The sequence below is a fragment of the Lycorma delicatula genome, chromosome 9, assembly GCF_047948215.1.
Source record: "Lycorma delicatula isolate Av1 chromosome 9, ASM4794821v1, whole genome shotgun sequence".
Classification (NCBI taxonomy): Eukaryota; Metazoa; Arthropoda; class Insecta; order Hemiptera; family Fulgoridae; genus Lycorma; species Lycorma delicatula.
Genome location: NC_134463.1, coordinates 71,071,718 through 71,099,301, shown reverse-complemented (window position 1 = coordinate 71,099,301; position 27,584 = coordinate 71,071,718). Strand labels below are relative to the sequence as shown.

The 27,584-nt window shown below is 29.5% G+C and overlaps 1 protein-coding gene across 1 annotated transcript in view; it reads left to right on the top strand.

Annotated features, from left to right (window-relative positions):
* The window catches only part of LOC142330568 (LHFPL tetraspan subfamily member 6 protein-like), a 182,836-nt gene that overhangs the window by 87,075 nt on the left and 68,177 nt on the right, over positions 1-27,584 (top strand). Inside the window, exon 2 of the mRNA XM_075375942.1 lies at positions 9,741-9,856. Within this exon, the coding sequence (XP_075232057.1) occupies positions 9,741-9,856 (116 nt within the window). The remainder of the gene's footprint in view (positions 1-9,740; positions 9,857-27,584) is intronic.

The following is a 27,584-nucleotide window of genomic DNA, read 5'->3' as shown; positions in this document are numbered from 1 at the left end:
ACGGAAATATCCATTTTGACCATTCCTGAATCTATTTTGACTAGTTTCGGCGTGATGTCGGTACATATGTACGTATCTTTCATACCTCAAAAAAGATTAAATGTAGATGTTGAAATTTTGAATTTAGGTAAGCAATAGATTATAGTAGATTATAAAATATAAAGATAAAATAAAATAGATAATATAAAATATAAAGCGAGAGATTTAGTAACTGTAGATTATTGCAGTAGATTATAGTAAGCAATAGATTACTAATATAGTAAGTAATGTAGTAAGCTTAAAGATAAGATATACGGTGAAGATAATATGTAGTACGGATTTCATGGAATAACCTGTCTTGAGACACTCTCTCTCTAAAAACAATATTGAGAAAAATTATAACGTTTGAATAACTTGGAAATTTTGTTTGGTCAAACAGCATGAATAGTAAGGTACTCTTTCAAGAAAATTGAAATTACCCCTTCCCCCACCATTAGCAGCGGTTGTTACACTTGGCAATAAAATTCTAGCTCGGTCGTCTCCCACATATTTTCGAAGAACTAGATAATATTATATAACTTTCTAAATCTTACAGAATCGACTGGTTTGTTTTAAAAATCTCATGGACTGATGGAACCGGCAAGAAAGTCTTAATTTAATCCTCAAATCTTCGGAGAATTTAATCCCTTGAGATTTTTGTTTTGTTTTTTGAGATAGATTCTACGACTAGTAAGCTGATTATGAATAGTATTAAATGTTGTTAATAGTATTAGATGTTGCCAGTCTCTACCTCATAGTTATGTTCTATAACTAACCGTATGATACTGTTTATATTTTACACGCACAAAAAACATGTAATCAACAGCGGCTCACACTTTTATAAATAATGTTATCAATTTTATTCATTATAAGAGTTGTGTATCACGCAGTATTATCTGTTAAGACGAATAAACATTGAATCCTTTATATAACAAATGGCGCAAGGAAAAAAGTAGGGTTTGTGAATATTCAGAAGAGGGGTATTATACGAAATAAGGAGAATATTCAGTGGGAAATGGATCAAATTCGAGATCAACAAAGCTTTACAGAAAAAACAAGGTCTTGGACGTCTATGTGGGCGTCTAAAGATTTGTTAGGAGTATATAATTTAAGATCTCATGAACAGTAAGATGAATTAGGATGATTGATTCTGTTCGTAAATAAATAAAGGGCAAAAGATATTTAGAGAATACTATACCTCATAAGTGGTTAGATCTATGAAAAGTTTACCTGTTTGTGAAGTACAAGATAACATTTTCATAAATACACCATCTGGAGATTGCATTTTATTAATTCTTCTAAAGGATGTCCCAAAATGAACTGGAATATTAATTTTCTAATAAAACACATTTTTTATTTGTTAATTGATAATATTTTTGCTTTATTAAAAAGATATTTATTAGTGAAACGGAGATTACGCATGATAAAAAAAAAATCTGACAAATCATGTTGACATAATTGCTAGAAAATATCGATAATGTTGGGTCTTCTTCCTTCTTTAAGGTTTGCTTTTTACTGATGTTGTTTATTGATTTAAACTTTATTCTTAAGATAATTCCTAAAAAAAAAGTCCAACGTCGTCAAGACACATGATCTTGGCGGCCAATTCACACCAACTCGCTGCGAGATAACACAACCATTAAATTATTTTTTATTAACAACTACATGGTTTCATTGGCTGTCTGGCATATTGTACCGTCCTGTTGAAACCATATATCTTCCACATCCATATCATTAATTTTAGGCCATAAAAAGTTTGAAATAATCTCACTATATCGAACTCCATTGACGGTAACGGCATCTCCATTTTCATTTTCGAAGAATTAAGGCCAATCAACTCCCCAGCCCAAAATTTGCACAACTCGTGACCCGTTGAGAATGCATAAAACGTTCTTTAATCTTTTTTGGATTTTCTTGCCCCAAAATTCGACAATTTTGTTTATTTACAAAGCCGGTAAAATATGCCTCATGATGAATGCTAAAGATGATTTTTTTCGAAAACTCGTTATCAATTTGTTGGTTTTCAAAAACCCAATTTGCAAGTCCAACGACTTGCACAGTCTTGTGATTTCAGTGCTTGTATCAACTGAACCTTGTAAGCGAACACATGCAAATTTCTTGTCAAAATTAGTTGAAGAGAGCATCTGGAAACGCTTAATTGAGACTACGATGACGGACTGATGTGATAGAAGTTTTTCAACACTTTCATTAACACTGTCTATGATTTCTTTCGAACGAGTTGTACGAGTACGGCCACTGCTTTTTTTGTTTAGAACTGAACCAGTTGACTCAAATTTATTAATTAAATTTATCACGGTATTATGAGAAGGTGCGTTATGATGACCAACCGGAGTACGGCATTTGCAAACAGTTTCCTTAAATTTTTTATAATTTTTTAGGTGAATTTTTATTTCTACGCGTCGTTCAATTGTTATAATTTAATTGTTAATTGTTATAATTTTACCTAAATGTTTACTAATAACAGCATATAAAAATTTCTACTCTTGTTTCACCTCGAAAAATATGCGGGCAAATTGAAAATATCAGTTCGTTTTGGGACACTATAGTTTTTTGGTATTGATTTAAATGGTTTTTTCTCTTTTAACCACTTGAGAGTCTACTTCCCTTCTTCTCTAGTTGAGATTCGTATAATTAATTAAGAGTAATTTTATACTTATAGAGAAAAAATTGACCCACCATTTATAACAAATTATAATAGGTTAACAAATATAATAGGATGTCCGTAAACCTTTCCTTTCCCAACTATTGACTTGGGTCCATCTATTCATAATAAAAAAACTAGTTCTCAAAATTTCAATGGAGGTGTAGGATGTACTTTTTTATTTTTTTTTTATTCAAGTAGCCCATAATGTTATCATTTGAGGATGTTTTCAACTAGTTTTTATGATTCGTTTAAACGTAGTATTAGGCCAATGATTGGATTTTGTTATTTTTATAATTCCATATTTCATTAACAATTTATTCCAGAATGTTTATTTTTAATCTTCTGCAATAAATCGAGGAGATTAGACATTCTCAATTTGAGTTACACGCAAACATAGTGCGTGAGTGAGTGTGCATGTGTGTGTGTGTATGTTTATATATATATATATAATGAGAATTGCTATAATTCAATAAAGTGTGTGTGATTTGACACAAACTATAAGTCACGTCAATAAATAATAAAATTTAATCGTTAAAAATAACAAATATCTCATGCGACTAGGTATACTAGGAAATGTAAGGAATAAAGTGATTTTATTCCTTACTGATTCCTTCGGCGGGAAAAATTCCGCTGACACCAAAATTCAGTTGACATTTAACCTTCATTCTCTGAGAAAAACCATCACTGACTGTGCCTCCTGTACCAAGGTGCTTAACATAAAAGTACAGTACATCCAAAAGAAAGATTGGGGCAGGTAGTGTAAAGCAACAAATGTATATATTAATAAAAATTAATTATCGTTTACTTTCTGATTAGTATGTATATTTTTCTTATCGCTTTTTTAAGCGTTTCTGCAGAGATTTTTGGTTCATCTGAAGGTATTAAAATATAAACTAGTGCATTAAAAATGTTTGAAAAGATAATATTGTAACAATACCGTTATAACGGACCTGAGTAATGAATTCCTGCCAATTAAGGAGAAGGCAGTAGAAAATGTAATAATGGGAGGAATCTAAAAAGGGGCGGAAAGAAATCCTCTTAGTAAAGGTAACAGGCCCGTTTAACAATCGTTCTTTGTAATACTATCCACCGAAACACTTAAACAGATGTTGTTTAATGAAAAGGGGTTATCGGACCAGGGTAGGAATTTCATAGGAAAATGTGACGCTTCGAGTTGGGTCTGCAGGTAACGAGGTTAGGAATATAAATACTCCGGAAAAGACCACTTGACAGTCAGTCTGGAAGGAGTGTCGGCGAGAGACAGTCTACGATAGAGTTCTGCGAGAGAGTTCTAAGCGAGGGGTTATTACGTGAGTTTGAAGCAAGAGTATTCTGCGAGGAGGTGATTGAAACAGCGAAGATTTTGTGCGTACACGTTTGACGCGATAAACGTGACGTTAGGGTAGTTTTATTTGTGAACAGCAAAGGTATGTGGAGTGAAAAACTTATACTTGTGTTATCTATTGTAATATTGTTAATACAAGGCTAGTTGTTAAAAGTCTTATGATTAGTGGTCATGCTTAACCCAGAATTCAATGGGATTGAATCACTGTTTATTATTATTATTGTAGTGGTTGTGATTACTGTTATTATTATTTGTTTATTATTGTCGTTTAATATTATTATTATTTATTATTATTACTATTGTCATTACTGTTATTATTGATTTGTTTTACTTATGTTTTGTAAACTAATGGATTGTAATTATATAAATATTTTCAACTGTCAATCTCTCAATATCCTAATCGAACCGCAAACACGCGACAATATATTGGTATACTTATGCATATATAAATGTATAATAAAATAATTAAAAACTTTTTCAACAATAAAAAATCAAATAAAAATTGCTTAATTTTGTTGCTACAGAAACTTTGTTAATAAATTCTCATTTCTGTAATAGCATTTATAGATGTTACATGTATAACTGCTTTTGTTTTGAAATGAATTTTAAGATTGATTTTTAAGATATGATTTTAGAGGGTACCTCCACTTCGATCCTGTTATTATGCCATAAACATAACACAAACAAGTTAGGCTCTCAAAGACAGATGAGGATTTTTCACGCTTTTAAATATGATCTTTTTACGAAGTGCACGCATTTTTTCGTTGTAGATAGATCAATTAAATTTCCACTTATACACCGATACGGGCTCGAATAGATGGGTGGCGTTTCGTAGATCATTTTAAGGGTGAATTTCGATAGGGAAGAGAAGGAAAGCAGAAAGGTACGAAGACGCACCGCATGACTTTGTATCGCAAGATACTTATCGCGCCTCTTCCGTCTTATATACTTAGATTAACACATTTCCCTAAGCACAGAAATCTTGTTAAAATTACACTACAGGCTCGCGAGACGGGAGAGTATCGTACTTACTTTACACTTATATGGTGGGATACAGTAACAACAAGTAGGAACTCACACGTAGGGGCTCTCCTGTCAAATGAATTAGAGACCAAGTGTGTATTAGCAGGAAGAAGTGGAAGTATCCCTCATAATAATATTAATCTATGTTTTGCTTAAAAAAATACAATCCAGTAAACACAAAAATATTTAAAGAGAATAATATAATGTCACTAATGTATGCAATTAATTTATATGGATAACTTTTAAAATAAATTTTTTTTTGATTAGTGTTATTCAAAATATATAAATAAAGTAAATTTGAGATAAAATTTCTTATTCACTAATGATACAATAAAAAGCTGAACCATAGAAATTATCTTCATTTATTCAAATATTTTTATTTATTACTAAAAATAATTACTGGTAGGAAATCCACAGTTGATGTAAAAGTACAATATTACAAAAAGAGTATCAATGTGTATCAATATTACAGTTTTTATCACAACAAGCGCCTGCTTCTTACAGCCAAGCCTGCATTTTCGTTAAGTGCACTGTACTAATAACTGTTGTATATATATTTAAGAAATACATTAACATAGATAACACGAGACAGGAATTAATAATAAAAATGTCCGATAAAAACTATGTAAAGTGATCGTAGCTAATAACGTCGATCATAAATTTAAATTAACTATAATCAAAGTAATGTGAAACATATATAATTATAAAATAGTCGCTTAGGTGGGGGTTGGATCTCAATAGTAGATTGAGGTTGACTGAACATTTTAAAACATGGGAGACTGATGAACATTTGAAATTGGCAAACGCTAGAATTATACTGAAACAAAAAAAAAACTGAATTTCAATGTGATAATCCGCATCATTTTTTATTAAAAGTATTCAGATTCGTACAACGTAAGAAATACACTTCTTTTTTTTTTAATTTGAATAAATATCTTTGTGAGTGTTTAAATTATGATACCAGTAAGATGTAAGGGATATTTATAGATCTGAAAAATCGTATTATTCGACACGGCGTCACATTTTACAACTGTTTCTTCCTTCCCCACGGCTAATTGTTCAAGAAGAAAGATTCGGTAAAACCAAGAGTTGGGGATTTTAAAATTAATATTGACTATGAATAACAGCATAGAAGATAACAATACGACGTATTATTTGTATAATTAAAAATTAGTTGAATAAAAACAGTTTGTAAGGAAGTGAGAAAATTGCGTTACAAATGATAAATAGAACTCATGGCTAGTCAGACATCATCATCAGATTCAAATTTCTCGCTAACAATTGGCAACTATGAATCACCCACCGTTTGTAAAATAACGGCTGCAATGATGACACAAGCACTTTATATTGTAATTGGTTGATGCAATGACGTGTAAAAATGTTGTATTCTGCTTAATAAAAAATTCAACTTAGCTGAGATTGATATTGCAACAAGACCGGTATAACGGACCTGAGAAACGGATTCCTGCCAATTAAAAATAAAGTAGTAGAAAACATAATAATGAGACGATCATTATCACGTTTCAAGTTGGGTCCGGCAGGTAATGACGATAGAATTATAAATACTTTGGGAAGACCAGTTGACATTCAATCTGCGAGAGAGTTCTATACGAGGAGTTATTATGTAAGTTTGAAGCGAGAGTATTCTGCGAGGAGGTCAGTGAAGGAGCAAACTTCTAGTACGTATAAGTTTGACGCGATTAAGGTGACGTCACAAGTAATTCCAGTACATGGAAACAAGAAGTGGTTCGATGAGTTTCTGTTAGACTATACCTGAAAGAGATAATGTACTAAATTTTATTTATAAATTGTTACAGTAGTTTTATCTGTGAGCAGCAAAGGTATCTGTAGTGAACGAACTTTATACTTGTCTTGTCTATTGTACTATTGTTAACACAAGACTAGTGGTTGAAAGTGTTGTGATTAGCGGTCCTACTAATTTTTTTTGTCAGTGGGACTGAATTATATTTAACTACCTGCAAATAAAGCCTGACGAATACTTTAAATTATGGTTCGTATGTAATTACTGTTTATTATTATTGTTGTGGTTGTGATTACTATTATTATTATTTGTTTATTATTGTCATTGTTATTATTGATTTGTGCTTTTTTACTTTTGTTTTTTAACTAATAATTTTTAATGATATAAACCTTTTTAATTGACAATCTATCAATATCCTGATCGAGCCGTGAACACGCGACAATATATAAAGAGATATATTTACCATTTCAGTCACCGATATAATTTTGTATTTTTTTTTTTTTTATATTTAAGGCCGCAAAGGACCACTTTAGTCAGAATAATTCAAGTCTTTTTTGCCGATCTTTTGGTCTTTAAGTTCTTAGCTTTTACTTTCTCTCAATATTTAGTCATTCTTAATGATCTTGCTTACGATCCTTTTCCGAATAAACCCTTTTTGTATAATTAAAAGTTCTTACTTTAAAGTTAGTATTCGGATCTTAAATAAAAAATTTTAATTTTTCGGATTTATTAAGTAAATCTTCGTAAGTCAAATTTAATTCTTGCATGTCTTCTTTAATTAATCCATAATAGGGGATTTGTTAAAGACCAAAATCGATCGATAATTCTCTTAGTAATCCTATCCTGCGGTAATCTTAACAAGTGTGCACAGAAATAAATTCGCTTCTTTTACATAGTATCAATTAAGGATTTCAAGGTTTCGTACAGAAATTTATTAGGCAATAATCTCTACTGATTTTCGTGTTTATATTTTTTGTTTATGCAGGTTCTAAGAATCCTGGGTTCAACTTTAAGCAAGGGTTCAGTCCTATTTTTCTGATTTAATTTAAATAAAGTCTCGCTCGCGTAAGTAATTACTGGTTTAACCACAGTTTTGTAATGTCTAATTTTAGAGTTAATCGAGAGCGATTTTTTGTTGTAAGTATTTTTGGTTACTTGTAGCACTTAAAATAATTTATTAAGTCTTTCAGTCAATTTTGTTTTTCGTTACAATTACAAGTAATGATCTCTCCAAGATATTTCAATTTTTCTGCAAGTTCTACTTTGTTTCCATTAATATTCACAGAATTAATAAGTAAAGGATCAATAGCCATAATTTTAGTCTTTTCGTAAGAAATATTAAGTCCAATTTTATTCGCAAGTTCTTCTATACTTGTTATTTGTATTCTGGCTTCTGCGATACTATTAGCTAATAAAGCTGTCGTCGGCAAATCCTACGCAATTTAAATTTAAGTTATCTCTTTTGTATCCTATGTGAATATTTTTTGGAATAATTTTAAACCATTCGCGCATAAGAAATTCTAGTGCACAATTAAATAATAAAGGTGAAAATCCGTCGCCTTGTCTCATTCCGGATTTTATGTAAAAAGGGTCGCAAAAATTTGCCACGAAACTTCACTTTAGATTTTGTATTTGTCAATGTTAACCCGATCATATTTACCAATTTAGGATCCAATCCGAGATTTCTCAGAATTTTCAAAATCGAAGGCCTATGCATCGTACGTCTTTATTGTGTAATTTATTTTGTATTATAATTATAATTTTGTATTTATTTAATTATATTATAGTTTTATCAAAGTCCCGCATTCCATAAATTCTTAAAACACGTTCAGTAGCACACTTTCATATCTTTCTGTACATTAATTTTCTTATTTGTTAAAAGACAGATTTTTCGCGTTTAAATTACTTACAAGCAGCTTTATTTTTTTATAATGGAAAAATATCTTGTAGATCTAACGAAATTATTAATCAAAATAGTAGTAGCTGTAAAACTAAAAAAAAAATAAAATTATGAAAAAATTTACCAAAATGACACCCAAAACCTCTCTCTATAAAAAATAATTCAACTATTTCAAATATATGAACAGACTTAAGTTTTAATTTTTTTAATCAACGTAAATCGAAAATTAATGATCAGTAAGTTTTTGTTAATTTTCAATTTAGTACGGGCATAACATTTTCGAAATTCAAAGTAGAATTGAAAACATATTTGATGTTTAGAACACTTTTCTTTAAAGTTTATTTTATTTTAAAATATTTCTTTAGTCAAGAAATAAATAAAAAGATAAGCAATGTCAAAACGTTAATAATAATTTTCAAACTTTGTCATTCAGGGAGTTAAATTTTTAAATTTACTTCAAATGACAGGAAAGTTCTACAACTTCTGAACTATTTTTATAAAAAAAAATTAAGTTCATCATCACAGCATGTTCTCTTCCGGACAGGTTCACTCATGGTACGGCTCCGACTTATCAATCTTTGAGTTTTCTCTTCATATTGTTGTATTTTATTTATTTGTGCCTTATTTGTCTAGATCTTATATCTTCATCTCTATCGTTACTCTTTTATCTTACTATTTCCTGAAACATTTTATAAAAGCATTCTCTCTTGAGGAATGCTCAATTCAGTTAGTTTCTTCTACGTTATTTATTGTTTCTAGTAGACTTTTACATTAACCTATCCTCTTATTCTTCTTTCTCTTTCATCAAATCCATCTCAAAAGTATCTAGCTTTCTTTCATTTTCTTTTATTATTTTCAACGAATTCACTGCATACATTATTCTTTTCAACGTAAAACATTTTACTTATGAATTCAGTTTTTAGTGGTCGACATACAATTATTTGTTTAAGAGTTTCTTTTACAATTAATTTTATTTATTAGCTTTGTTGGAGAAAATCTAAAATAACATTTTTTGATCTTTTTACAGGGTCGCCTGCTCGGTAAAGTAGATGCATATTTCAGTTCATTTCGTCGTTGTAATTATCCAAGAGTGACGTCACAGGGTGTTGTAGAAATCGTTCAACAGTGTGGCAGATATTCAAGGTAATTTTATTCTTTAATAATTTTAAAGAAACTTAATATACACTTACATATTGTTTTTTATTATATTTTACAAATGTTTTGATACTAAAACAATATTTTTTAAGCAGAATTTATCTTTGACGAAACCTCAGCCGAACCTCACTTATGAAAATATTGAATAAAAGAAGTATTATCCCTCTTTATATCTGGTAGTGTATTTTGTTTGATATTTGTAATCCTACGGTCCGAGAATTTTGGTTTTATCGATCCAATGTTAACATCAGCTGATATACAAAGCCTTAGGTCGCACTGAAAAAGTTCTTCCATCCAAATTTTGGGGAAAAGAAATAATTTTTTACTTCCTCAATATAATAAATTAGGAAATAATTCAAAAATAAATAATGTATTATTTTTAAATATACTATATATATATATTATATAAATAAAAGACAATCTTCGTTTTGTGTGTGCCCTAATAAATAAAAAATTATTCAACCGATTTCGCTGAAAATTTCACAATTTATTATTATGTGTCGCAGAAGTTTTTAAATGTTATTAGTTTCATATGTTTATTATCCTAGCATAAGATGTTTGTTATGTATAGAAATCACCAAAGCATTGTGTATCCCAGAGCATTGCAACGGTTTTGATTTATTTAACTGAAATACACTAATATTGAATTGATATTGTACATTTTAATATTTTCATAATATAATTTTTCAAATATAATACAATGCTTATTTAATTCATACACTCAAATTTAGCAATAGAAAAGCATTGCCGAGTTCAATAGTTAAAAAAAAAAAAAAATAATAATAATATAATAAATTAATAAAGAAAACAATTTTTATTTCATTTAAAATAAAATTGGTGTTTTTTTTATCTTATTACAAAAAAAAAAATTGAATTTTACTGTGTTATATTATTCCAAGTACTTTCATATTTATGCTTCTGTAAACATTTTTATACGTCAGTTTATCCGGTTCTACTGAGACCCAGGTCACCTAACGAGATTCAAATGTTTGGAATTTAAAATTAAAAATGATCACATAAACCAGAAGATAAACCAGGTGATCAAGTAATTGTACAATATTATTTCTCACCTAATTCTTGGTTAAAAGTGGTATTAAATAAAGCGTGAAACAAAACGCTCCTAGACGTAATTAAAATTTTCACACTTATCCATCTACATATTCAAATAATCAAGAACATCGAGGTAGAAGCTTTGATTTTTATAAAAAGAATGATTCATAGCTCTAGGCCAGAACCTAAATAAAATAAAGCACCTTAATTAAGTATAGATAGATATTAAGAATCAGAATTTTGTTTCAGATGAGTGCTTCTTATCTTTCCGTCTAGGCCATCATCTGCTTCTGTATTTTAATTAACAATACTTTCTTGCTCATTGAAGCTTACTTGTAATTCGGCTATTATAATACGTCTACATCGACGATTCGTGCAGAAGTGACTCAGCTATCTTCGGGTGTCGACTAAATAAATCTATACAACTTTTCTGGAGGAAACTATTTTTTTAGGGTTACAGCGAAACCCAAACGTATATATGAGTAGTTACAACCTAAAGATATTCTTATTTTTGCATTTTTGGTAGCTTGACTCAACAGACATTATCGGCTTATTGTGCAACTATCAGGCAAGAAATATGTTTATCGGATCATTTAAAAGGTAAAATAACATTTCTATTGGATAACACTAAAAAAAAAAAAAAATTTCATTTTGTAGGTTTTGATATTCTTAGAAAGGGCCTAAAATTACAGCGATATATTCAAAATCGGAAAAAGGATCAAGGAAAAAGAATAGGAGGATGGCAAAAAACATGATCTACTGGAAGAGGATTCGCAGTATGAGGCAAACAGCCAGATTTTCAGAAAAGCTCAAGACATTAAATAAGAAGCAGGCTATCATCCCATTATTGATATTTTGTTAATTTAATTGAAATATATGCTGTCAAAAAATTATTTTTTAACAAGAAATTAAAGTTGTAAAGAGTTCCTAAAGGAATAATCTACCCGTGACAGATATAATGTGGCATGTCAACTACACAATCCAGTTAAGTTACACACAGTTTATCAAGGTCATTGGGATTTTACATCCATTTATAAGGACATATATATAAGCATCATGCTTTTACATATATAAACATATACGAGAATTAACAATTAATATTTCATCGAATTGAAGGAATTTATTTATTTAGCACCAAAACACAACACCAATTACAATCAAAATTACAAACAAAGATTTAACAAACTAATATATGCTACTGATTCTGGAGTCGCCATTAGGAAATCTTCAGGATTCCCTTCATAAACTGTACTAGGGCAAACTTCTGTGATGTGTCAAAAAGTTTGATTTTCACCACACTCATAAAGGGGCGTCAGTGTTTTACCCCATTTATACAGAAAATAGGCGCACCTACCATGCTGAGTTCGTATTCTGTTTAACGTTGACCATGTCTCATGTAGCAAGTCAAAACCCGGCGGCTTTTGAGTAATACATGGGATTTGGTTATTCTGCTTTGCGGTCCATTCTTGACGCCAGGCGTCGGTTAGGTTAAATCCGTCCTCTGTGGCAACAATTGCTGTTTTGATAGGTGGCTTTCCAGATAGAAGGCGACCACGATTGGTATCCTCAATGTCCTCATGTATTGGTAGGTTTCGATTGTCCATAATCTCCTAGTACTCTCTTACAAGAGCGTTTATACGGCGCAGGTTTGGGGGTGGTATGTGGGTCAATACCGGGAGCCATTCTACGGGAGTAGACCTGATAACCCCGGCTATCATTCTCATAGTGCTATTAAGTTGAGCATCATAACTGAACGAAAAGTGGAGGACATGAAAATAAACACAAAATTACATAAATTTTCTGCTATAACACGGCTATTTAAAAGCCGATTTAAAAAAATAAAATGTCATTTTGTTCAAAATAAAAGGCATAATATTTTATCTAAATTTTGATAAAACTAATATTTACGGAGATATAACGGATTGAAAAATAAACGTGACCGCCAATTTTTAATTTGCGAATGTATTTAATTCCTGATTTTTTACTAATTTTAAAACTTTATTACCAAAACGCGTACCAAATATTAATGAGATTCCTTTATCCGAACTTGAAATATACATTTTTATATAAAAATAATAAAATGGCGGACATTGGGAGAACGAAGGAAAAATTGTAATTTTTCCTAAGGATATTTTTTGTTTAGTTTTACAAGTAGAATCCGAAAAAGTATAGCCAGCCCATCATTTTAGAAACACTATCTCTATATATATGATAATTGGTAGCGTATGAAAAAATGCCACGGCTGACCGATATTCGAAGCTGGGAGAGCCACGGAGGTCGGCTATATTTATTTTTTTCTATTTTAAGTATGGAATGATATTCGTAGAAATAATTATTACGAAAGTTTAAAGTACACGAATGCTCTGATATGATGAAGTAATTTAAAAGTGGTATTAAAAGAGTCCCAATGCAGGCGTACGTTCAGATTTTCAGAATATTGAATATTCTACCTAATGTTAAGAATCCATATTTTTATTCTTATATACAATATTATTTGCTTAAAACACGCGCGCGCGTGCATACATACATTTTCTTACAAAAACAAAATGACGCTTTTTAATATTAAAAGATTCCAGATTATCTCTTTTTAAAATTAAATAAAAATATCGACTAAAGAGGAAGATAAAGCGTGAGATGCCATTAAAATATTTCCAAAGTTGTGTTCCACGGTCGGGAGTGTCAGAGAAGGGATAAGGATAAATGCCTTTCGAAAAAGGCGGCGATTAATAGGAAAGTTTGTAAAGAAACTTTTAATTAAAAATTACAAAGCAAACAAATTTGTATATAAAGGAGAACAAAGAAGTATGCGGGTTTTAAAAGTTAAATATACATAAAGTTAGACTAATCGCTGTTTTTAAGTACTTACAAATGTCGAACAATAAAATTACATCGTTTAATAAATTAATTACAACTATAGATATAAAATTATATCTTCTTTATCGATGGGTTTGAGCTAGATGAACTTGCTTCATAAAAACGATAAAGATCGAAGTTGATCTTATTTAATCGATTAATCAATTTTATATTTCCATTTTCGATTCAATTTCATTTCGTAACTGAAATAAATTTGAAGAATTAAATTTAAATAAAATAAAATAACCTATTTAAAATTATTTTTTAACTTAAATTTATTTCAATGTGAACCACCCAAAACACTTTTTATTAACTACCATTATCTATCTAATAAGCACAATTTTAGGTAGATTACATAAGAAAGCTACCTATTGTAATGCGTACCATGTTCAACTTTCAGAAAATTTCGACATATCTTCGCGTTTCACATCCCCCAGACCCCAAAACCACCGTCATATCAAAGGTTTATACATATATATATATATATATATATATATTTCATTTTATTGTGAACACGATAACTACCGTAATTTTGTATCAATCACTTTCAAATTAATACGTAAAATATAACGACTTAAAATTTCGGTCGAGTTTGTTAATGGGAAAAATCGGACCATAGGAGTGGAAACGGGTGAACTTTTTCGAAAAAAAAAAATGTTGCTATAACATTCTTATTAAGTAAAGTATCGAATTCGTTTAAAATTCCTCTATTTTTTTGATAAGATCCTTAAACCTATCTGAGTAAAGTATTTTGATATAACCAACCATTGGACTAGGGTTTCGAAGACAAAAAAATCATACCTCCCTTAATAGGTACAGTATCGAATCGATTTAAAATGGTTGTTAGTCCTCTAAACATTACCTAAAACTTTTGTCTGAAACATTCACAGTTTGATATAACCAACCCTTACGGCAAGAGATAACCAAAATATTGCTGAAATTGTAAGAACATGGGGCTTGTCGTATGCTAAACATGTGAAACTTTTTCACATGCAACCATTATCGTATTGAGTAAATTTGACGCTTTTCTTAACTTTAAGGTGGAAATCTTTTTTATTCCCTACTTAGCATCGGTGAAATCTACCTCCGCTTTCCGGTGTGCTGAAAGGGATTTTTTTCATTGCCATCGTAAAATTAGACGAGGAAAAGATTTACAAATTAGAAGGTACTTTGAAAAGGATGAATTTAGATACGAGTTAATCGCATAGCTAAGCTTAGAGCTTACACTTTTCGTACAAACTTAAAAATCCTGTAGATTTAAATGATAAGAGTGATGAGATATAACAATTTAACAAAAAAAGATAAAAATTATTATTAATTTTTTTTATTTTTCCACTGGAGAGTGAAAAATTAATTTAAATAAATTTATTTAAATCACAGTACAATTCAGTTACAATGATAATATAACAAATAAGTGACTAGTCAAGTAAAAATTAATTTAAAATAACATTATAATTAACAAAGGGTGAAAACACGAGTGACATCAAAAAAGGAAGAATCTATAATTCAAGCTGCGTAAATGAGATATCTAAGAGCAGCGGCTGGTTATACCAAACTAGACAAGAAATTAACGAAGATATTGTACAAAAACTCAATATGACCTCGTTGTTACATAATGACATAATTAGGAATTATACCTGTCCTCAGAACGTTTACCAGTCAAAGCTTTTGAATATAATCCTCGTGGTAGGATAGATGGAGGAAGACCGAATAAAAGATGGGCGCCGGTACGAGCTGAATAAGCCCATTACCGGCGCCCATTGCAAGAAGATTTTAATCTTCTTTTTGCCATATTTACATATTTGAACTGATCTCAATTTTAAATTACTTTGCAGTAATTTTTATATACCCTCAATTTACTTTGGTTTGTATGAAGCTGTAATTATTTTATTATTGTCTTTATGTGTTATATTATTTTAAGTTGTCTACTGATTTAATTTAAATTAATGTTAATTTTAATCTTCTTTTTGATCAGTAGATCAAACTGATCACTAAATCAGTAAACAACTTAAAATAATATAACACATAAAGACAATAATAAAATAATTACAGCTTCATACAAACCAAAGTAAATTGGGGGTATATAAAAATTACTGCAAAGTAATTTAAAGTTGAGATCAGTTCATAAATGTAAATATAGCTATTAAATTTTATTACATTGAGTTATGAAGAATGTAACAAACTTTAAGAACATGATCTACTGTTGAAATTAAAAATAAAGTTCATGTAAACAAAGGTTAGGAAACGGCTTTGTTAGTGATGTCGGCTAGCGAAAGATTTCGCCCTGATTTCTGCGCCTTCGATAAAATTAAGTAGACTGTAATTCTTAGGAACTCAAATTAAAAAGTAAATTTAGTGGTTTTTTTTATTATTAATTCTGACCTGAAATTTTGAAAAAAGTAGGTCCCAGAACTGTATTTCTAATAAATTTTCGAGAAAAATAGAGTAAAAGACCAAATATTGGGGTCGAAAAACACTAACTTATATTTAGCGTAAAATAATTTTGTTGAATGGATATTTTGATGTTTACTCCTTAATATGGGTTTTAAGAATTACAATTTTTAATTTTATCCCAAAGGCATAGAAATCAGGGCGAAATCTTTCGCCAACCGACGTTCGCTAACAAAGCGCTTCCGAATGTATATTTATATGAACGTTTTCCTTTATTTTCACCAGTAGAACATGTCCTGAAAGGTTTTTACATTCTTCGTGAATTACTCTGTATTGTACTTAGTCGTTATTACTTTCCTGGCTAGACCTATATTGTGGTGCAGCAGCAAACCTATGAAGGATAAGTATAGCCTGATGGGCCAAAATTTTGGATTTCTGGTTTTTTTGGAAATGTTCTTTTTTTAGACTGCCAAAATGATAAATAAAATTATAAAGAATTCTGGTTTATGTATGAACGTACGTTGGCCTGTATTTTGATTATCTGCAAATTGGCTCAACCTAAAATTTTTGAAAATGCTCAAATATTTTCTATGTATAAGAGATTAATGGTATTATATTTAGAACAAAATCAAAAAAGGAGAAAGAGTAGTTTTGCCATTTTTTATTTCTAAATTTTTGTTTACTGGTCGTTGAAAAATTTTAATAATATTAATAACATAATAAAATATTGCCCAGAGGTAGGTAATCCCCACGACCGGAACACAACATCTACGTTCCACGTCCAGGGCGGAAACAGCTGTGCTTACGTACATTACTTATAGCTGGCTAACGGGGTTCCGAGTAAATTCCTCGGTTATGCTTCTTACTTTTGACCTGGTTCCAACTTCAGGTCACCAGACGGATTGGATTTTTCGGCCACCTGCAGGATATGGACAAACAAACGATTTAGAAATGGATTCATACCACCATTAGAGCTGGCGATGTGGCGGTCACGGTCGAAGTTATTTGCAGGTGTAACTGAGGCCTTTCGGTGTCCACATGCCTCCCGCGATGGCAAGCATGTAGTTAAGTTGCCCATGTTTTTCGGGGCATGGGAGCCCTGAAAACCTCGGTGTGTAAGGGCCTGGAGCAGTGCAGAGACTGCTCATCCGCTCTCTGCCAAGACATATGCCGGTTCCACCGGAGTACCGGAACGGACCTCCAGGGTTGGTAGCCCTGGAGTGGAGTGTACCCCGGCGGCTAGCCTTACTACAGAAGGAATCAAATGTTCATGCAAGCTGAACAACCAAACGTGGCAGAGGGTTCACATAAACACTCTCGTCTAGAACCGGCCGTTTCGCCTGAGGCAAAACGGAGAAAGAGTGTAGAGTTTAAGAAAATTGAAGGTGAAGCTAGAAAAAGGTTACATAAAGCTTTTTTCAAGAATAGTATAGTACAAAATTTTATTGAACATAAGGGATAGTCCCGGGAAGGTAATGTAATCCTTTGTCAGCCTTGCCACTTCTTCTTATGTATTAAATTAAATTAGAGGTTATGTATTTATAGTACTGGTATCACTTGTTTATTAAAATGTCCTACTAGTGTAAAATTTACCATAACGGACTACATACTCCTATCTTGGACTATATACTCTATGTATTTGCATACAAATATCATAAAAATTTGTTTATATTTAAACGGTATCGGTTGAGAACGAAAAGATATTTCTTTAGATTTTATTATTTCAATAATTTTATTTTCATAATTTTTTTTCTCATTTATTGAGAAAAAAGATAACAGTAGAAGAATGGGTATAATTTAATAATTTTAGTATAATTTTAATAATTATAGTTAATAATAATAATTTTAGTTAATTTAATAATTTTGAAAATGTATATTAATTTATTGTTTTATATTACGTAAACGAGATATTTTTCTTACAAATGTGATTTTAGTAAAGCACCTAGAAAAAATATGAATTAATCAAGAGTTTCTTTCACTCAGAGTAATGATGTTTACTTTATAGAATGATTATTATTTGCACAGCTGAATATCCTTTGCATCTCAAAGGGCTTAGTATGATTAGAAAAACGCAATGGGAAACCACTTCACTTCTCATTTTCTGTAGTTACCCTCGCATCAAATAATTATTTTTATCGTTTTTGAGAACGAGTATATCATTTTCACTAGTGAGTTGTGTAATCGGTGGCAGGTTGTCTACAACAGCAATAGATTATGATATCTAAGATGCAAACATAATATTTTGAATAATTTTTATCATACGTTTATACATCACCAACATAAACTGTTATTAAAAAATGCTTTAATGGTAAAAAATATTAAACTCCAGTTAAAGTAGAGGTGGCTAAAGATTCAAAGAAAATTTAATTTAATTTTAGTAATGAATTAAAAAAAAAGGTAGAAGTTTTCTAGAATATAGGCTATGTGTCAAACGTCACGTTATTGTAATAGTGAAGGACAAAGAGAAAGGATGGGTTTCTGGTTTCTCATTATATATTGGCATGGATCCCAAAATACACTGTTTAAATCATGATATGTCTGCCACTGATTGAACATAATTCATGTAATCGACTAACCCTTCATCCAGAACTCCCGTTTACCGACCCATCTAATACTATAATAACAATAGTAATGATAATCTCACCGTATCTACATCATCATGGGGGTTACCTACTTTTGTTAGATACTACTCGTATTATATCCGTAAACAACGTTTGATAGACAGTTGTATATAGTGAGAAAGGCAGGTAACACATCAAATTAAGTGCACGGACATCAATTAATAGATGCTCTATGTTGAGTTTAGGAAACAACAGAGTATAATTTATCCTTATTATATAATTTTAGATATTTATTATTTTTTTTTTTTAAGTACTCTCAAGAAGATAAAAAATTACTTTATTAAAATCAAAATTCGCTATAATAAAAAATTACTTTAAATTTCATAAATTGAATATTTTATATTTAAATAGAAAACAACGTAGTCTAATCCTTGTTTGCTTTTAATATAATTTATAAAATCAATAAAAATATAAAAAATCGCGTTATAATCGTACATTACTATTATTTATAAAAAAGGGAGAAAAATTTGAGAATCCAGGAAAAAACATTTCCTTGACAATCCAATAAAAAAAGGTTTTGTGATATTAATGACAACACAAGGAGAAAGAATGATTTATGAATTTATGATTGGTGTTCTATGAAAGACTAAACAGTACAGAGGGGAAAAAGTCTGAATCAAATACTTTCAGTGATAGAAGATAAATTTAATTTTAAAATGATTAAAAGTACGAAAAAGTTTCGAAATGTGAAAAAAAGGAAAAGAATAATAAATAAAATATTAAGTAAAGTGAATATTGTCTGTGTATGACAACCAAGAATTTTATTATTTCAGCAGTAAGATTACAGAGAATGAAAGATGTATGAAAGATATTAAAAACAGATTAGCTTTAAGAAGGAAAGCCTTTAAGAAGGAAGGAAATTTTGTATTATTTAATGAAGATTTAGGAATTAGAAGAAAATTATATTTTTGAACATCATGATCGTACGTTACTGTTACTTTCCGTTACTGTTACTTTAGCGCTATAGCAGAGTTATAGCTTTAGAAGGGAAAGTACTGTAATCGGTCGAATTAAAGAATATGCGGTTTTCGCCGGAATTTGACACCTAAGGAATTCAAAAAACACAAAAACTAGTTGGAAATGTTCGCATGTACGTCTGTGTATTCGGCGTTTCACACCTATCTCCAAAACTATTTGACCAAACTTGGTCAGATTACTTATATATATATATATATATATATATATATATATGGGGCATTAATGCTATTAAATTTTCAACCTAAAAGGAAAAGGGATTGAGGCTGTAGAACAAGGTCACCCTCAGTAATTCGAGATTTCGGCTAATTAAGGTCATATTTTTTTTAGGCACATTCGTTAATAATTAAAAAGTAACATAATTTGCAAAAAAAACTTTTCAAAATCGCACCCTACCCCAAAAAATGTTTTAAACTACTGTTTTGTTGTGACATCACACGTAAGCTGTAGAATTAAATAAATGAATAATATTTAAAGAGTAAAAAAGTAACTCGGTTTGGTTGGGTCTCGAACTCGATAGCTCGGTTGACTCGATAATGAGGCGTTAAGCATTGCGACTACACCGGTCTGCCTACTGTACAAGCTAAATTTTTGCTATGTAAGTTGTGAAATTACATTAGTGCCGACCGTCACCGCTAGTACCGCCACATATTTTCGCGAATGAAATACTGTATGCGCGCGCAGTTTAGTTAGAATCATTGAATTAAATATACGAAGAAATATTGTATTTAAATAAAATTATAAATATTTTAAAGTAAGATGTGTGCGTGCGTGCGTGGGCGTTTATGTGTGTGCGCGCGCGTAAGCCGTGCATGACAAACAACTGTGTAGTCAGTTTAAAAAAAAAAAATGGTTTTTTTTGCTAAAATAGTTAATTCTTTTGTTTTGTAATATTGATATTTTTGTTTTGTTTTTAGTAAACAATGATATTCTTATGTTTGTAGTTAGTTTCTGTAAACTTTATTCTTATCATTTTATTCAGAATCAAATTCTCTACAAGTTTTATTTATAACGTGCATGTGTTTATTATCCATTTAACAAAGCTTTTTTATGTCAAATTAATTAAAATAGTGTGGTTTTCGGCCCTAATCTTTTATATATACCCCAGATTTCTTATAAATTATTAAAAATACAGTTAAATTTCATATAAAATCACTAAATTTACCACTTAATTTTGATCCCACAAATTAAAATCTGGCTTACTTTTACGGAAAGCGCAGAAATCAGGGCTTAATTTTTCGTCAGCCGACATTTGTTAAACAGAGTTTCCGAACTTATGTTACATAAACTTTCTTCTTTATTTTCATCAGTAGAACATGTCCTGAAAGTCTTTTACATGTTTCGTGAATCAGTCTGTATACGCTATAACATACTCTATAAATTTTGTTCTACATTTACCTAAAAAAAAAATCCAAATTTCAAAAAAATTCAAAGAATATTTAGCGATTAAAAAATACATAATACTAAAGTACATCAACTAAAATTCGTAATCATTGCAAGAAAGAAAATAACTACAACGTTTTTTTTTCAAAATTAATAATAAAATATACACAACGAAACAGTAAACTAATTATAAAACACTGACAAACAAAGCAATCTAGGCGTAAAATACAAATGCAGTAATTGCACTTCACCAGAAGTGGTAGTCCACCATCTTCAGAAGAGCAATAACTCTTTTATTTAAGAATGAATACAAATTCAGTCTCTGATAAAAAAATAATTTTTGACACGAAGTAGAGACAAAAAAAAAATCAATTTTTACTAATCAATCCCATAGTAGAGTATAGGGTTCAAAAATATTAAATACAACATGAAAATTTTATGCGTAGCACATAAAAGCTAAGATATCAACAGAATTGAGTTATAAATTTATTTGGAGTATAATGCTCTACGGAGGTGAAAAGTGGACTATAAGAAAGGCAGACGAAAAACTAATTAAAGCTTTAAGATGTGGGTGTGGCGCAGAATGAAAAATATCAGATGGCAAGACCATGTAATACATGAAGAAGTATTAAGAAGAATCGGAGAGAACAGGAAAATGCTAAATGTGATTGAATATAGGAAAAGGAGTTGACCAGAACATTGTAGGAGAAGAAGATATTTATTAGTGGATACCGTAGAGGGCTTGGTGAATGAAGAAAAGGATGAGGAAGGAAAAAGAATTAAAATGATGGATGGGATTATGGAAAAGGGAACATATTTTGAAACAAACAGGTTAACAAGGGATAGAACAGGATGGATAGCAGCCTCTGTGATAGGACCTGCTTAATGGCAGAACACTATGAATGAAAGATTTTGAAAAATACATGATTAACAAATAAATATAAGAAAAAAATACTTTTTTTAACAAGAAGATACTCGTTTAAATATTTTTGGTTAAGACGTAATTTGGAATTCAATGAGAGTTACGAATAATCATTTATCCAAAACCTTTCTTTAAGGTAGAAGTTCTTTATTCCCAGTCATATATCGAAATTAAAATAAAGATATCGATAAAACAAGTGGCAATAAAATATTCTTTAATTTGATATGAAACAGAAAAATGTTATGAAAATACGTATTAAGGTCAAAATTTAATTTTATAATTAAAAATAATAAGTCGTATGACGAAACTTATTTTTTACTTATAACACGACTTCGTAATTTTTACGTGTATTTATGCCCACCCATCCGTTTACCCATCTGTTTTACTGGTTAGAAAAAAAATGGCCAAACAGATTTCTATAAATATTTACCCTTTTTATTTTTCAATAAATAAAGAACAACGACTTGTTACAGTAAGTGCCTTTTAACCTATAAACCTAAAAAGATATTGTTCAAGAATTAGATGACGGTTACGTCATCTATTCAATCATCCTTCATCCGAATAGAAATCTCTTGGAATACTCAAGATCTTCTTGGAATATCTAGAGGATTTTCTTACCATAGCTCGTTATTAAAAATAGGTCAAAATAGAAGTCTTGTTGGAAAGGATTACGGAAAAAAGATCAAATATTTATTTTGATACAAAGTAACTTAAAGATATGTTTGAATAAAATTTTATAGTATATGTAAAAGTATTACATTATTCAAAAAAATATATATATATTATTAATAAAAGTAGGTTTTTAAACAGTTTCAATAAAAATGAGTTCTCTATTCGAACTTCATGATTTTTTTAAATTAATCTTATGACTTTTTTTCGATTAACCCTACTTTTTTTTTTTTTTTTTTCGGGTTGTAACCCTACTTTCCCGGCGAATATAACTAGAATAACTATTAAAGGGGAAAGCAGGGTGATCATGTCAAAAATGGAGTATCGGGTTTTGTCCAAAACATTACGTTTTATTGTCCGACTAGTTCATTTAGATAAAAAAAATAAAAATACATGTATGTATATGCGTAAGTATGTATGTACGTGTATGGGTCGCACTGCTTTTGGCATTATATCTCAGGATTGACCAATTGTATTCAAATTTGACTAAAATATTTTTATATATGAGGCATTGATCATATTTATGTTTTTCAAAATTCATTCAGGGGGTGGCGGGATATTGCGACAAAAACAATTTCGATTTTATTCAGATGCATTTTAGAGGAATCTTTATTAAAGAAAATTTGTTATCTACCAGAAATATATGAATAATAATAAAAAAAATTCCGAAAACCAAACCCCTTCCATCTTAAAATGAAATACATGCTTTTTGCTCGTTTGCTCTTTCATTCGTTTCAAATATTTTTCAAAATCTTTTTGAGAGAAGTTTCAAAAGTTTATATACTTCATATCTGGAGCTATCAAGAAATATCTATATATTTTTTTAATTATGTACTTCAAACCTAATATGCAAAAGGTTTTTTGAAATCTTTATTTTTCTTATTTTAGCCCTTATTGAAAGGGTTTAGATTTAGAAAAACTTTAGCTAAGAAAATTTGTTAACCTTAAACTATATATGAATATTTTTAGAAAAAGGTTTTTTAGAATTTATTCTCCACCTCAAAAAAGAATATGTATATATATATATATATATATATATATACATACATATTCTGTATTTGTTTTTTGGCTCAAATTATTTTTATAATTTTATTATTAAAAGCAGGGAAAGTCATACAATACTTTGCCATCTTTTTTTTAAGTTCACCTAATCAGATGATTTTTTATAAGAAAAATTATATAGTCTAATACAGAGTTACTTTTATTTAACTTTTTATCATCGTTCCTTGATAGTGAATTATTATAGTATATACAATAAATATATACATGCAATATATACATAGTATATACAATTGAATTATTGTTGTATATACAATCATATATTCTAAGTACCGTTGACCCTTGATGTAAAAAAATATATACGATTATTTCTGGGTTCCAGAGAGCCTTAACTCATGCTGCTAATAATTCCTTTAGGTCGTTTCTTTGTATTAATTTTATTTATTATTATTTTTTATTAAAATGCATGTTTCTCAAATTTTATTCAGTTTTTGCAAGTGTTTTATTTGTTTGATATGGGAAAAAGTTTCGTAGATTTACTCATATTGAAACCAAAATAATTTTTAAATAAAATATTTAAAACAAAAAAATTAACTACACAAAAAGTTCAGAAATTCTTCTTTACATTTAAAATTTTTAAAATCGGCACCAAATTAAATTTTATTATGATGTCTTTTTAAATTGATGGCGATTTTTAAATAGGTAAAACTATAAACAAGAATTAGAAAAATGGTTTTATTTAGTGCCTTTAAAAAAAATTATTTTTAAATATTAATATCAAGAATATTTAACAACTTAATTTTATAAAAGCTATTTATATTATTATTTTCAGTAAAGTATTACAGTAAAAATTAATCTTAATACTGAATAACAGTTTGTACCTTATAAAAGATATATTTTTATTTCTTAAAAAAAAAAAAAACAATTTATAGACAGTTACCTTTTTAACACCCTTGAGAAAGGGGTTCTTTAAAATAAAGACATTTTACCTTCTTTCATCGGAGGCTTTATAACTTAATTTAGACAGATTTCCTTTAAACACATTTTGTCACAGAGAAGATTTTAACTACGTTTATTATTTTTTAACAAGACTTTAAAAAAGAGAGTTTTTCAATTCGATGGTATTTACACTAATTAATAAAAAAAAAAATTAAAAAAAAAAGTTATATATTCAAGCTTTATTATTCACAAAATTGACTCGATGATTTCGAAATTCGATGATTTTTATTTTATTTTGAAAAAAAAAATCCTTTGATTGTCGTGTAGTAATTTTCTTTTAGATAGCTTGAATATAATATTTTTAAAAAATAATTGCAAAGTATAGCATGACTTTCATTGAGTAGCCGGGAAACCTTTCCGATTGCGCCGAAATATCTTTACCATTTAATCATTAAGTCTTATTTTTACAACATGCTTTTCTTTAACTCACCTTCATTCCACGGTTCACGCTTCCACAGTTTCGGTATCTTTCGGTTTAACATATGATTCGGTGCATTTTAATGTATTAATAATATTGATTTTTTAAATTAGATTATATAAGTAATTTATATTCAGTATAAATAGATTCTAAAAATATATACTAAAAAATTGCAATTATTTAAAGTGTAAAATTTAAATGTAATTAATTAAATAAATCAATAAAATTAATTAGATAAAAAAAAATCTAAAAACATGTTTTAAAAAAAAATTAAACAAACACCAGTGACAATCGCAGTTTTATGCCACCATAATGTATTCGTTGATATAATACCTATACATTTTACATTTATACATTCGCAAGAACAATGTCAAGTTTAGAGTGCAGTTTTTAGTGCAATGTTATTAATTTGTTGGTAATTAAGCATATAATAGAAATTTACTGTGACTAAGAAAATTAAAAAAAAAAATGTTCAAAACATGCTTTTCTATATCTAAAAATCGTGCTAAAAAGAAAAAAAATCTCTTTCGGCACGCCAGAAGGTGGAGGTAGATTTCACCGGTGCTAAGTAGGGGATAAAAAATATTTCCACCTTAAAGTTAAGGAAAACTCTAAATTTACTCAATACGACAATGGTTGCATGTGTAAAAATTGTCACACGTTTAACTTACGACAAGCTCCATCTTCTTACAAGTCCAGCAATGTTTTGGTCATCCTTTGCCGTAAGGGTTCGTTATATCAAAGATTGTTTCAGACAAAAGTTTTAGGCAATGTTTAGAGAACTAACGATCACTTTAAACCGATTCGATGCTGTGCCTATTAAGGGAGGTATGATATTTTTGTCTTCGAAACGCCGTTTTTTCCACCCCCTGGGCCAATGGTTGGTGATATCAAAAAACTTTACTTAGACAGGTTTAAGGCCCTTATCAAAAAAAAGTAGTAGGAACTTTAAACGAATTCGATATTTTACTTAATAGGAAAGTTATAGCGATTTTTTTTTCGAAAAAGCATTACCATTTCCAACCCCATGGTCCGGTTTTTGGGTCGAGACTGAGACTTTGGGTCGTTATATTTTATGTATCAATTTGAAAGTGATTAGCGGAAAATTACGGCAGTTATCTTGTCCATAAGAAAGTGAAATATATATATAAATGTACATATAAATTTTTGAACTGACAGTAGTTTTAGGGTCTGGGGGGTTATGAAACGTGAAGATATGTTCGAAATTTTCCGGAAGTCGAATCATTGTACCTATTGCAATAAATAGCTCTCTTATGAAATCTACCTAAAATAATATTTTTGAAAGTAAAGGACTACTGAAAAATTAAGTTTAGCTAAGAAAAAATTCAATTCAATTCGAAGAAAAAAATGATCCAAACAATTCTGCGCTTCATATTCAATAACTACATAATCTTCAAATATGACAAAGGTTTCGATGCTAAATGGAAATGATAACTTCAATATACAATATATTTCTTTTTTTTCTGTTGTTTGTGGGCGAAAAACGCCTGGGCGTTATCATCGCCCGTAATTTTATTAATAAAAGGGTAAAATAACTCCAAAATAATACATTTTATAAGATGTAAATGTAATATTAATCATATAATAAAAATGTATTAAAACAAGCCAAGAAGGCAAAATAAAACTCAAAACTAATACCACAGAAGAAGTTGATAAAATATAAAAGTTAAAATAATCGAATAAAGAAACTATATAAAACTTACCTAATTCCAATGGGTTGTGTAAAAGTCCCCTCCCCGGATAGTAAAATTAAATACATAGAACCAAAAAAACAAAATTGAAAGTAAAGGTTAAAATTATTAAAAAAACTCTTCTAACAGAAAAACATATATGATAATATTAAACTCTTTGCAGTAGCCTGGTACTATGCAAAATGAGAAACATCCGGTCCAAAATTCCTTTATTATACAATATACAATATCTAGTAAATTTCTCTGGATAAACCAAAACGTTAAGATGCATAATAGAACTGAGGTCGGGTTCCATGATTTTCATTTTGGTATTGCGAAAATAACTTTAAAAAAAATAATTATTTAAAAACATTGAAAAAATAAAGTAAAACTTTTATGATAGTAATGAGAAATATTGCTTCTTATTCTGAAGCAATAATCCGGGTATATTACTGGGGGCATTTGAATTTTAATTGCCCTTAAAGTAAAAAAATAAACAATTTTTTTTTTAATAATAAAAATTAAGAGTTAAAGCCAAAAAACAGAATATTAGAGTTGGAGAAAAATTCTAAAAACGTTTTCTAAAATATCCACATGTAGATTAAGCTTGACAAATTTGTTTAAGAAAGTTTTCTCTAAATCTCAATACAGGCTATAACAAGAATGTAGAAATTTTCTACAAAAAAATTGTGTTTAGGTCCGAAACTTATAATTTTGGGATATTGCAGTCATTTTTTGATAGTTT